Source organism: Urocitellus parryii, chromosome 3 (assembly GCF_045843805.1).
Source record: "Urocitellus parryii isolate mUroPar1 chromosome 3, mUroPar1.hap1, whole genome shotgun sequence".
In the NCBI taxonomy this organism is placed as follows: domain Eukaryota; kingdom Metazoa; phylum Chordata; class Mammalia; order Rodentia; family Sciuridae; genus Urocitellus; species Urocitellus parryii.
The window spans coordinates 61,656,855-61,669,534 of record NC_135533.1 but is presented as its reverse complement, the minus strand read 5'-3'; the positions used below and the strand labels follow the sequence as shown (position 1 = coordinate 61,669,534).

General features: G+C 33.1%; 1 protein-coding gene across 1 annotated transcript in view; it reads left to right on the top strand.

Annotated features, from left to right (window-relative positions):
* Positions 1-11,852, top strand: part of Gnat3 (G protein subunit alpha transducin 3) — a 37,952-nt gene extending 26,100 nt beyond the window's left edge. Inside the window, exons 6-8 of the mRNA XM_026384972.2 lie at positions 8,090-8,219; positions 8,410-8,563; positions 11,662-11,852. Coding sequence (XP_026240757.1) covers positions 8,090-8,219; positions 8,410-8,563; positions 11,662-11,852 — 475 coding nt within the window. The remainder of the gene's footprint in view (positions 1-8,089; positions 8,220-8,409; positions 8,564-11,661) is intronic.
* Positions 11,853-12,680: the final 828 nt, after the last annotated feature.

Genomic DNA, 12,680 nt, shown 5'->3' with positions numbered 1-12,680 from the left:
AATGCTTCTTCCAATGCTATTGGTCATTTACAATTATATTCTGGGAGAAGGAGGAAGGAGGATGCTTATTAGGGAGATATAAAGTAGTTTTTAATGATTATTTTTCTTATGGAATCATTTTAAATTATTTATAAACATTTTTTAGTCACAATACTTGATGTATATAAAACGTTTTTAAAAATCTTTTTTAGATATACTTGCAGTAGAGTGTATTTTGACATATTATATATACATGGAGCATAACTTATCTCACAGTTGAATCACTTTTTTTCACATGCTGAACAAAAGTCCAAATGTACACAGCCTTGTGTAGTGTAAAATTTTATATTTCAAGATGGGAAGTATAAGAATAATGTACCTTCCAACTTCATTTCAGCAATTGCCCAGGTGTTAAAATATATTACATTAGCATTGATTTGTATTCATATGGTGCAGATCATCCTTTTGACTATTTAAAACTAAAGACTTCATTTACATTTTAAATAAGAGAACTTTGAATTTTAAATAGGAATACCAAAATGAAAAATTATCTCTGCCAAAGTAGTGTACAATGTTCATGTATTATCTAATTTAATGGAAATTACCTTAGAATTCTCCTCAAACCAGAGTTCCAACTATCAAACTGTAATTATTCTTACAGATGTTTAAAGTACTATGTAAGTGGAAAATTCCATGCAAGTACAAGCCCTTCTACTGGTATAGAATAACTCCTTAGAAACAGATCTACTATGGTTTATCAAACAATTATAGAGAAGTCAATTTCTTCCTAAACATCCCATGATTTAAAAACTAGAATTGAAAGTACATTACATAGGAACCAAAGAAAAGAGGTCAGCAACTATGACAATGGAGCTTTAAATTTTGTAAATTTAACATAACTGCTTTCAAGAATATTTGAGTAGATCTGTGATACATGATAAATGGCAGTTTTCCTGAAATATGAAGCTAAGTCATTTTACTATTTATTTGTGTGGGGCGTGAGTCACTTCAGCTTATTGGTAAGCTTTGTTATTGTCTATTAGATCTCATAGAACATTAACTCGTGCATATTATGTTTGTTTCAGTTATGTTCCTGATTAATATTACCAAAAGAGTATGTGGTGTAATAAGATGTCTAATTTATTCAAGTGACAGAATTTGTTTTAATGACTTTATGGAATCAATTATATAATAATCAGAGAATTATCTAGTGGGCATTTGAAGTTGCAAATACATAGACACACATGCTCTGTACCCACATGGTGAAGTAGCATTGACAATTACGGAGACTCTAGTTCCTTTATAGTTGTAAGTGCTTTCAATTCTGTTTTTAATCAGGAGGCACTAAGGGGTTCAGAATGACCTCTGTGAACATCTTTGATTCCTATAATTATCTCCCCTTCTCTATTTTCAGAAATTGGATAAGGGAAATATTTAATTGAAGTATCTTGCTACAGTTGTGTAATAGTGGCACAGACTCACTGGTTGACCCTCATATGCAGTTGTCTTAGGAAGCTGTCCCAACTCTGATAGAGCCAAACATCTTAAATAAACCCCATTCAACAGAAGAGTTTAAAATAAATTCATACTCAGATTAGATCTTAATTTTATGTGGTCAAGTATATAGAAGAAGATATTAGAAATGTTGATATTTTTTCAAATAGTCATATGCTTATTGGAAGAACAAAGGCATCTAACATAAATTAGTAGTAGAAATATTATTGATTTTTTTAGCTATTCTAGATCATGCAATAATTATTCAGGAACTATAAAGGGAAGATTATTTCATAATAATTTATTCTAATATGAAAACTGAATAATCTTTTGTGGTCAGATATTTAGCCAACTGTTTAACATAAACCCTTAAAACTCAAGAGGTTTTCTGTTGTCTAAAACAGAACTATAAAAATCAACTGTTTAGTCAACTGTGTAATACAGTCTTACAGCACTAATGACTTACCCTATATTAATACCATGGATGATTTAACACATAATTAATATACAGTGGTCACTTAAAAGACAGGTCTGTTAATTTTTAGCTATCTCATAATCAGTCATTTAAAAATCTCCTTTAAACATTGAAAGAATCCTAACTTAAAAAATCAGACTTAATAAGTAACTATCCCCCCCAAAAAAAATGAATAAATAAAACAAAAAATGTGCACAAAATTGGCACTGTAAGTTCCATTCAATATTCTTAAAGGTTCTATTTTACAAAGGGAAGTAAGGATATTCAAGCATGTCCATTCTATTAATTAATTGTTCATTATATTTCATCAACCTAAACATTCAGGCAGCAAGTATCTATGTTTTTCTTTGATTTTAGTTTTGTTTTTCCACAGACTGATCATAATGGAGTTGTTTTGTCTTTGCTTTTCTATATATATAAATTGGAGAATATCTCTACAGTCAAATATATAAGTGAATATTCCACTTAGAAATCTCCAAATTATTTTAATAGATTGTAATACTTTACATCTCTAAAAAAAATAGGCCTAGATTAAAATTTAGAAGAAAAGCTAAGATGAAGCAGAAATTCTTGAAAAATAAATTCCTACAATGATATTGAAACAAAGTCTAACTCGTTTTTTAGAGCTTGCATGCTTTCCAGGAGGATCAATTCAAAAGCAAAACTCTGGTCCTTGGTCTGAATTGCTAATAAGCATTTCAGTTCAATAATAGCAGATGGCATTAGAGAGATGTTCAATGCTCCCTGGACCTACATCAATCTGTGCAGAAAAAAAAAAATTCTTTATCAAGTGAGTCATAAATGAGATTATAAACATTTGCTCTCAGACTTTCTGAAGCCATTTTATTAATAACAATAAAGAATGACTAATCTTTGTCCTCCCTTGCTTGAGAAAGAACGAAGCCTATTAAACCTAGAAGCTGCATAATTTGCTGAAAGAACACTGGGTTAAGGGTCATACTGCACAAGTTCCAGCCCTTACTATTTGTGAGTTTGAAAACAAACCATTTGTTTTTCAGATACTCAGTCTCATCACCTTTAATGTGGGTATAGTACTATATTCCCTTCTGACACAAAGGCAAGAAAAAGTAGATATGAATTTTCTTTTTAGGAAGATCACACAATTCCTATAAATATTTTATACCACAAAGTATTATTCTCACTGTTCTTATTTGTCATATTTGTGTACATTTACCTAGAGAGAAAAACAGCTACCTTTTATGCCTGGTGTTAATGTGTCACTAGTAAGCTGCAAAGAAGTCAAATCTTAAGAGAATGTCTGGAAACACACAGTGAGATTGCTGGGCCCACTTTCAATTTCATTTTTATCTCAGTTTTCTTACATGTTTCAATTTCGGGGAAAGTCATTCAAGGCTATTATGTTGTAGAAAATAAATATGTAGGAAGGATATGAAGTTTATTTTTCCAGGTTCTGTGCAATTTATGTGCTTCATAGAATCCATAAATTAGAATTGACTTAACTTGGTAATTCTTATTATTGTTTTTATTTATTAGAGACCACCTGACAAACACAAAACAAAATAAAACCATTAACATGAGAAAAATATTCTTTTTCTCTGAAGTAAAACATTTGGTCATCCCCATGCATGGAATTTAAGCAATTATTCAAACTAACTTTGAAAAGAGGATTTTCTCAAACTTCCGAGATTTGAATATGAGTGATTAAAAGAGTATCAATCAAAATAGAGGGAAATGGATAGTTGGGCATAAAATAAGCTGAGAAAAGGAGATTCAAAAATAAATGCTAACAGGGCAGATTCAAGTTCTATTTAGTGGATAAAACTTAATCAAGGTGTCCTAGAATTTAATTCTTATAACACAGACATTCCTACTGTGGAAACTAACCATTGGGCTCTCCTGGCACAGATATTCCACTCATCCAATCACCTTCATCCTTGTTCCATGATGAATTGGTTTTGCCTCTAGCAAACCCTGCAGAGGGATAGAAGTTGAAGATAAACCATGGAGGTTCTTAAAATCTAGTGGATGGGACTAAGAGTGGCGGTTTGAGTTTGAAAAACCCACCATAAATTTAAATCTAGTGATATAGATTGCTTTCACCTCACCAGAATCCACAAGCTAATACTAATCTTTGTTCAATCAAAGTATCACATTATCGCCAATAAATAAAAATGATACCTAATATAATCAAATAGAGAGTATGTAGAAAGCCTGGAATCCAGAAGATCTATACAATGCTCATTAAAATGATGGGAGGAAAAAAAAAAAACTTCTCAGAAGGAAGGAGTTTGACATTTTTGCCCAATGACTTTTTTGGCAACATAGAACTATTCTCTGGGTTGGTAAAAGAAGGGTAATGTTCAAAGTGAAGATGATGCCAGTCCACTAGTAAGGGTGTGGGAGCTGTGGGGATCTCTGGTCTAAATTTAAAAAAAAATAACTTACACAGGATGACAACCATATCTACATAACCTATCATGGTTCCTAGAAAACATTAGCCTCAGCAAATATTAATTGAATGAATAAATCCTGAGCAAGTTGTGAAACAGCTCATGTGAAAAATAAAAAAAAAATAATTGTGTTGACGTTGTAAGTTCATGATGAGGTTTAAATGAGTTAGTTGCTACACAATGATTACATGTCTGGCAAATAGTAAACTCTTACTAAGTGAGTTAAATTAAGACCAATGTATTACAATTTGTGACATGGGAATTTGAGGAGTAAAGAGGAGTCAAGATCTGAACTGTTTCCATTTCCCCCATACTTACCTCATAGGTAATTTCAATAAAGGCATAGATTAGTCTCTATTTTTGCAAAATTTCAACAACAACACAAAATCCCAAAATTGCTTTTATGATTTAATAAAATATTTGAATATATATTTAAATGTCTGAATATATACATATTATCCTTGCTTCCTTAGAGAATGTTGACTAATTATTAGAAATTAAACTATTGGGTAACCTTCACATAAATACAAACTTAAAGTCAAATTTCACTTCCCCTTCTTAATTTATTTACATGTTTGAAACTGTAGAGGGTTTGATATATGATATTTTTTATAGACACAGATTTTAAATTTCTAATCCACATAACTTTTAACCATTATAATCAATATTATGAGCTTCTACTTAATCTACTACTGATCATGTAATTGTGCTATAAAGTAAAAATTCTGGAGACCATGAGAACCTGAAATAAAAGGATTGATTGAAACAACAAATTTCTTAAGTCACAAGCAGCATAGCTGGGTAGCAGCTGAAAAAAATGTTCACTGGGTCTAAGAAGCCAACATATTTTATAATGAAAAATTGGGTAAAATAAGGCATGCATTGATTATACTGAACCTGCATTGACCAGAGATAACAGTGGAGACAATGTGAATTGGGCACAGTTTTAGGTTAGGAGGAGAGTTTGCAAAGAGAAACACCTGTCTCTTGGCTGGTTGGGGCTATAAGTAAATGAGAATGACACCTTGATGGTACTCCTGGAGTTCTGAATCAAAGGTTTCAGTATATGCATAGGGAGTTGCCATAGATTTTTGTTTTTATTTTTATTCTTTTTCTCTCTTTTTGATTGACACAAAGCCACTAGCTGAATTGCTTCTCTTATCCCCTCCTCTCCTGTATCCTCTAACCTGTAACTAAATTTAGAACATCTCAAGTTTTCCCCCTTTTATCAGTAAATATATACATGTGTGTGAGTATGTATTTTTGGTATTCTATATATCTATTCTCTACTTGGTTTCTATGGGAAATGTGATGTATAATGTATAGTTCTTTTGATTATCTCTAGTAAGTCAGCTGGTTGGTATTTATTATCACAAGTAGAGTTATTTTCTTTGAAGATGGTATATCTTAGATGCTTTCCAGTAATTATTAATTTGATTTTAACCTGGCACAACATCCCTGTAACTTATTTGTTTGCCCCTGGTCTCTTCTTCATCAAATTGATCTTCTGTATTCAGTTCAAAGTGATAACAACACACACACACAAGGCAAATTTCATATCTAAGACCTCCCACAGTCCCCTACTGATGATGATATAAAATCCAAATTCTCATGTAACATGAAGGTGCAGTTAAACTATTGGTAGCCAAATGTGTCCAGCATACTCCTCTTTCCTCAAATTCTTTGCTCTTGCTCTTTTCTTCTGCTGCCTTTGCATGGAACATTCTTCCCCAGACATCTGATGAGCCTAATCCTTCATCTCCTATTTGGTTTCTCCACATCTGTCACCTTCCATACTTAATGGTCACTCCATTTCTAGTAAGAGCCCTACCCTCTCTATCGTATGGGAATATTTTAAGTTCGTTTCCAAACACAAGAACAACCATCACCGTCTCCACAGGATTAGGAACTTCCTGTAGCTAAACCTTTGGTGCCTGACATATAATAAGTGCCCTATAAGTATTTTTTAATGAATGAGTAAATGATAATTATCTCAATGTTTTTACTTTGATCTTTTTCTAAATATATAAACTACTTTTGACCCCCAAACATGATAAATTCTCTCATGCTTTGATGACATGCATGTGTTTTGTGTAAAAATTTCTGCCTCCATTCCATTAACATGGATTCTATTAATTTATTTAGAAGGAATTTATTGCATGTCTGTATGTATCAGGCATGGTGCCAAGGCACTGAAAATAAAGCAGTTTTATATCATAGTGGTCCCTTCCATTGTGGGGCTGCTATTCTATTAGGGAAATGACAGATATCAAATGTGAAAAAATTATTTTACAAAGTTAATTATTGATTATGATGACTATTATAAAGGAAAGAGAGTAAGGCCATATATAGCAAATAGATAGGGGGGTGAAGAGAGATACAATTTGCATGGCCTTTCAGAAAGCCTACTTTATGGAGGAAACAGACTAAGGCCTGAAAGTTGTGAAAGAAAGGGTCACATAAGAAGAAAGAAATCCCTGTGACAGGAAGAAGAGACAAACCATGCAAAAGCTCAAAGACAGCAAAAACAGCCCCGTGATTAGACAGTATTAAGGACAAGAAAGTGAAAGGAAATAGGCTTGGAAAGGAGAGCAGGAACCAGAACAACTGAAGTCAATCATCACAAGTTCGTGATTTGTTCCAAGGGAAAGAAACCCATTGAAAGATTTTAAGTGGAAAACTGGTATGATAAGGAATTTGTTAAATTCCCTAAAATATCAAATTAGATACACTGAAACAAAATTCTGGGTGCTGTGGGAACCAGTTTGAGGGCCATAAGAGTGGAAACAGAGACCAGTTAGACACTTTGAAGGGGTCCTGGTGAGAAATGTTGTTGACTTGCACCAGAAGAGAGGAGTTGGAAAGAAATGGATGAATTAGGTAGTGTATTTTGGATATGTAGTATTTGGGGGAAAGGGAGTAATTTAAGGGTAATTACTGTTGCATTTCCCTGTCTATGATGCTGCCTTTTACCAAAATGTAGAAGTACAGGGAAGATAAAATTTTCAAACTCCTTCTGTAAGTTTAATGATCCCTCAAGCTGACTTAACTCTTCCTCAGTGCTGACATGTTCCCAAGTATTGAATATTTATTACATAATATTATAACAACTTGCTTACTTTTCCCTCTGTGAGATGGCAAATTCTTTGAATATAGTGACAACTTCTGTTCATATTTGTGTAAGCAGATGTAGCACAGTGTCTAGTCCATAGGATGCAAATAATTGCTTGTAGGAAGGACTAAGAAATCAGGCAAGAATCATGGCAACAACACTATAGAGGCGCCCTATCTTTCTGCACTTTCTGTTCTTTCTAGAGAAAAAAAAAAAAAAAAAAAAAAATATATATATATATATATATATATATATATATATATATAAAAGTTTGGCCAAGTCTTCTAAAACTAGTACTTTTTTTTCATTAAAACTAAACTGCCTTTAAATTTTCCACTTACTCAGTGTCGAAATTATTTTACTCTACTCTGTATAGAGATAGAAGACAACAACAAGAAAAAAAAGATGAACTTTTACTTTTTTTGCTGTCCTTGAGTTGCAAGTAGACCAAATAAGATACATATTATAATCCATAAAAATCAAAAGAATACATTTCAAGACTGTAGGAGCATCCATTTATAACTATGTTAACCTTTTGCAAATTTTGGAAGATCTTTGCAAGATTCAATATTCATTTGATTTTTTTTTTTAAAAAAGAATGTTTGATGTAGGTGGACAGAGATCAGAGAGAAAGAAATGGATTCACTGCTTTGAAGGAGTTACGTGCATTATATTTTGTGCTGCTCTCAGTGCCTATGACATGGTCCTAGTAGAAGATGAAGAAGTGGTAAGTCTGAAAGGAAAAAAAGACCAAGGTAAATAACAAAGCCTTTCCTTGTTCAATAGTGCTATGGCATTTCCCAACTCAATGAAGGCCTTCCAAGATAAATATCACTTCTAGATCCTTGTTTAGGATGCCCAATTGTCACATTTTGCAAATAATAATGCTACACATTCTTGTCTTTCATACCTAACAGAACAGAATGCATGAAAGTCTTCACTTGTTCAACAGTATCTGTAATCACAAGTACTTTGCAACCACCTCCATTGTCCTCTTTCTCAATAAAAAAGACCTCTTTCAAGAAAAGGTCAACAAGGTGCATCTTAGCATTTGCTTTCCAGAATATACTGGTAAGATTTTTTTCCTTTTGATCCATAGCTATAAGTTGTTATATAGATGTATATTTTCCTGTCCGAATCTTGACATTTAATATTTATGAGGATGAAACTGATCATTGTAATTTAGTCATGTCTATGATCCAAACTGAAAAGAATCTTACAAATAAAAAGTCATCTTCTCATGAAATTATGACATTTGCTGGTAAATGGATGGAACTAGAAAATATCATGCTAAGTGAAATAAGCCAATCCCCCAAAATGAAAAGCCTAATGTTTTCATTGATAAGTAGATGCTGATCCATAGTGGGGTGGAGGGATAGGGGAGAATGAAGAAACTTTGGTTTGTATAGAAAGGAGAGGGAGAGGAGGGATAGTAGAGATCTGAAAGAAGGTAGAATGAGACAGACATTATTATCCTATATACATGTATGTTTATACTACTGGAATGACTCTGCACCATGTACAGTCAGAGGAATGAGAAGTTGTGCTCTATTTGTGTACAATATATCAAAATGCATTCTACTGTAAAATAAATAAATAAATGGATGTTAAAAGAAACAGATTGTTGGTCAATGAAAAGACCATTTAAGGAGAAAAAAGTCATCTTTTCCATACTATTTAAAATATATACCCACTGAACAAACTGGAAAATTTTAGATGAGAGTCACATTTAGTACATCAATGACACTTCAAACTTTTATCTTCAACATAATGGGAATGCAAATTTTATTTCAGATGGGCATTTTAAACATACATACTAATGAAAACAAGTAATGCTATGTTAGATCATAGTGACTCTTCAATGTCTGAATTGTTCCAGGCAAATAGCATCAATGAATTTGAAAATAGAGGCATCTTTGCCTTTTCTGGTTTCTGTAGGTTCCAGAATTCTAGAATCAATCTTGTTAGTCAGTGACTATAAAGATCAAGTTCCATAAAAGTGTTTTTTCAAATTCAAATGCAACTTCCTGCTTTGTAAACAGATGAATGCCTTGTTGATGCCTTGACTGATGGATGATTGATATGGATACATTATTATCTAAAGTCCAAAGTTTAATCAGGGTTCACTCTTTGTGGTGTTCTATGGTCTATGTGTTTTGCCACATGCATACCATATATCTATCTCGGTTAGTACGCATTCTGTTACTATAGCAAATGTCTGAGTTCAATCAACTTAGGAAAAAAATTATTTATTTTATTTTATGGTTTTAAGATTTCAATTCTTGGTTGGTTAGCCTGTTGCTTTTGATGAAGCAGTAAATCATGGTGATAATGTGTGGCAGAAGAAGCCTGTTCACCTCATCATGGCTGAGAAGGAAGAAAGGTCCCACAATCCCCTTTGAGGGCACACCTTCACTGACTAGAATGTCCCCCAAAGACCTCAACTCTTAGAATTTCCGCCACCTCTCATTTATGCCAAGCTGGGTACAAAGGCTTTAACATAGGCCTCTGGGGGACATTGTTGATCCAAACCAGAACATGATTATCATATTACACACAACAGTTTTGGTGGCAAAAAATCTCCTGGGTCCCACCTATTTATGCCATCCTCCTGCCCTTCAACTGGTAGAAACCACTGATCTTTTTACTCTTTTATAGTTTCACTTTTTCCAGAATATCATAAACCTCAAGTCACATGGTATGTAGAATTTTTTGACTGGCTTATTTGCCTTAGCAATATGCAGGTGAGTTTTCTCCAAGTTTTATTTTATTGACAGAGAGTTCTTTTTTTAAATTCCCAAATAATATTGCAATCCATAAACAAACCACAATTTGCTTATCCTTTCACTTATTAATGAATAATTTGGTTGCTTTCAAGTTTTAGCAATTATGAAAAATTTGTGATAAACATCCATGTGAAGGATTTTATGCGGACATATTTTTAGGAAGCCCCATAGAAGCACAAAGAAATTGCCAACTGCCCTCCATAATGACTATACCATTTTGCATTCCCACCAGCAGTGAATGAAGTTTCCTGTGATTATACATGTTCATCAGCTTTGATTCTGCCAGTGTTTGGGATTTTAGCCATGTTTTATGGCTTTGTTTTCATATCCTATCTTCATACAAATCTTTATTTTTTCTTCAGGACTGGGGATCAAACCCAGGGCCTTACTCATGCTAGGTATGCACTCTACCACTGAGCTACTCCCCGACCCAGCCATGTTATTTGGTTTTAAAGATTGTCTCTCATAAATTTTTGCTCCAGGTAACAAAGACAGGGAGGACTAAACCTTATGTCCTTGGGAAATTATTATGATCCTTCCTATGTCAAGTCTTCTCAAAGCACATTTGGTTTATAAAACCAATTAATATGCCACTTTATGCTGACCTGTATTGTCTGCTAACCTATTTTATTTCTCATTTTCTCAAGTGACCTATGGTATGTCCTAATAGTAAGGTTTCTCATGCACAGTTTTCCTCATGTTATTGCTCAGTGAAAACATCAGTCCAGAGACTTCTTTATAACCTTCCATGTTCTCATCTTGGTTTGATTAGAAACAGCCTATGATCTGGCCTATATCATCTATTCAACTTGATTACTTCAATTCCTCCACAATAGTCATTTGCTTCTTCAACTCTTAATTCATTTCCTAACTCTACCCTCAAGGCTAGAGGTACAGGCACTCTCACTTGCACTGTTCAGTTTCATTCATACTTTTCTCTTCTCCCTTCTAAACTCTCTGTCAAGGTCCAACTCAAGTAGGACCTCCTTTTTCAGCCTCATCATCTAACATTTCCATTCACTTTTTTAGTTTGTATTAAAACACATGCACATCCACAGGAACACCAACTCACAGCATTTGATGTATATACAGGTTTGCTTTGCTCACTTGCTTTGTAAATATGTTGGTATTTCTACTGTATTGTGAGCTTTTTCGTACAGATTCTATTTTTATCCTCTGGATTTCCCCCTGTGGGAAGCACAGTTATAGCACCAAGTACAAGTTGCACAAATCTCTGGTGATTTACCCTTCCTATTTTAATTTTTCAATACATGGTATATCAAATAGCAGCATGCAAAGTAAAAACCTAATAGGTACTAGTATTATTTACATTTTATCCTTTGTGACATACAATTAATACTTACTTGCTTTTTGTTTAACTAGGGCCAAATACATTTGAAGATGCAGGGAACTACATCAAGAATCAGTTTCTAGACCTGAATTTAAAAAAAGAAGATAAGGAAATTTATTCCCACATGACCTGTGCTACTGATACCCAGAATGTCAAGTTTGTGTTTGATGCAGTGACAGATATAATAATCAAAGAGAATCTGAAAGACTGTGGGCTTTTCTAATCAATCCTTTTTTTCACTACTTTTGCTATGTACTCTTTTCAAGACATATGTGTATAAAAGGTGCTATGTGATTACTTTGAATAGATATTAGCTTATCTAGAAATATAGCTAGAATTATAAAGCTAACATTTTTCATGCATAAAAATTGAATGCATCATCACCTATACTTGGTAAGTTTCAATTTCTCTGTAACATGGAGAATAGAAATTCTGATCCACAGGTCTAAAAAATGACATATTTGGTGACTATAACAGTACATATTAGTCACACTGAATTTTCTTAGAAATAAACTTCTGAAAATGGCCTATTTTAAAATAGAGTAATAAAAAATGCAGAGTATTTCATAACATTTCCATTGGCCAGATTTTTAAAGGCATTCACTCTTTTTGATAATATAACTGGGCCAATAATACAGAGACTGTTCAAAAATGGTACAAAGTATTTTGTTCGTTAATTGTACCTCAGTTTAGCAGCTGCAGATGAAGCATTCACTATACATATTCTTGTTGATGGGCAATTATATATGAAGAATAATTAAGTACAATTATATCTGCTATCTTTTTCCTTAAAAATCACTATTGCCCAATTATGTTTAGACTTGAAAATTTCAATAATGTCTATTTACATAGTTCTGGTTAAGAGAGGGAAAAATATATAATTAAACATACAATGTAAGCTTTGTAGCCTAAAGGTCTTCAGTAGAGTACCCATTCCTCAAATCTTATTACAAAATGGCATGGAACATCTTTACAGTTGATGACCACATGAGGTTTGGGATAACAATACTAAACCACAAGAGAAAATGGAAAAAAAAAAGTTATCAGCCTA